Source organism: Rattus rattus, chromosome 7, assembly GCF_011064425.1.
Source record: "Rattus rattus isolate New Zealand chromosome 7, Rrattus_CSIRO_v1, whole genome shotgun sequence".
NCBI lineage: Eukaryota > Metazoa > Chordata > Mammalia > Rodentia > Muridae > Rattus > Rattus rattus.
This window is the reverse complement of record NC_046160.1, coordinates 122031282-122032832: the sequence shown is the minus strand read 5'-3', so window position 1 is coordinate 122032832 and position 1551 is coordinate 122031282. Positions and strand designations below refer to the sequence as shown.

The 1551-nt window shown below is 37.8% G+C and overlaps 1 gene segment (V, D, J or C); it reads right to left on the bottom strand.

Moving 5' to 3' along the window:
* Positions 1-374: 374 nt before the first annotated feature.
* LOC116906241 lies at positions 375-889 on the bottom strand. The segment is given in 2 exon segments: positions 375-739; positions 844-889. Coding segments are annotated over 2 exon segments (411 nt in total).
* Between the last annotated feature and the right edge of the window lie 662 nt (positions 890-1551).

Here is a 1551-nt window from a genome sequence, read left to right as displayed (position 1 = left end):
ATGATTTAATGTATAAGTTGTCTTTGTTGCTGTTGTGTCTTATGGAAATAGTTTAATTCTCATTATAACACAGGGGTCTTCATGAACTTCCTCATGTTATTTCAGTGATGAAGACTAAAACTTTTATGTACTCATTTATCTCATTTTGTATTTTCTTCATGTGAGACACTGCCTCCTACATTTTGATAACAGCAGAAATATAAGAAATGGTTTGATCATAATAGTTTCCTCCAAAACAAACATTTTTAAAACCTTTCTGAGAAACTAAGGTGAGAGGCAGTTTAGATACCTGAGAAGAGTGCGCGATTATGTGTTTATAATCTGATCTTAACCAGTGTTGTGCATACTAGGGGTACAGTGCACCCCCTGGTGGTTCAGAGGGCCTGACAGTGAAGTTTTTGTCTAGGTTTACACTGAAGTTCATTCATTGTGTGTCTAGTACAGAAATAAGTGGCAGTGTCCTCAGATCTCACATTGCTCATCTGCAGATACAGGGTGCTCTTGGCATTGTCTCTGGAGATTGTGAATCGATTCTTCATGGATGGTGCATAGTTTGTGTTACTGCCATCCGGTTTAATCTCTCCAATAAACTCCAGACCCTTTCCAGGAGCCTGCCGAACCCATCTCATCCAGTAGTTACTGAAAGTGAATCCGGAGGCTACACAAGAGAGTTTCAGAGAACCCCCAGGTAGCACCAAGCCTCCACCAGACTCTACCAGCTTCACTTCACACTGGACATCTATAAGTACAGAAAATACTAGTCAAAAATTACCACACACATCCAAAGTTCCTCATATTCATGTCAACCTACACATTCAGCATCTATTGCTTTTCAAAATTTACCTTTTAAGAGAGCAAAAATAAAAATTAAGCTCAGTTCCAACACCATGTTGAGTAATCAATAAGAAGTCTTGGGAAACTGAGCAGAGCTCTTCTGCCTGAAATGCAAGTTTAGGTCTGTCTGCTTTTAAGAATAGTAATCAACCCTATTTGCATGACTTCCTGACATACAGCATGATATATAGTGGGATTCAAGAGGTGACAGGTCTTAGATTATGTGTAAATGTACTGAATAAGTCAGGTTACAATGTTGGTACTGGAAAACTTGGTATCGGATTTCAGTATTTTGCTTAACAGAAACTAATGATCATCTGATAAATTTTATACTTGCATACAAGAATTGCATTCTGGTGTGTACATCAAATCAATTTTTTATTTCCTGTGTTCCTGAATGATTTGGTTCTATGTGTCTATTCACTGAAGAACATGGAGATTCCTGAGGCAGCTCCAGGTCTGAGTGCAGCTGCTTCATGAGGGTTGGGCCTCCATTGTTATCATTGAAGTCATATGACATACCTGCACTTCAATGTTCAAATAACAAACTGCAAAAGGTTGTCAAGATCTATGTGTACCCAAGAGTCTTTGAACTACTTTTATTATTATGTATTTTAGTTCTTCTTTCTCTGCATATTTCCTATTAGTTCACTTGAAATATGGAGTGACTGGTAAGCTGAATTTCAGTACATGTGTCATAATTGCACTTCTACATAT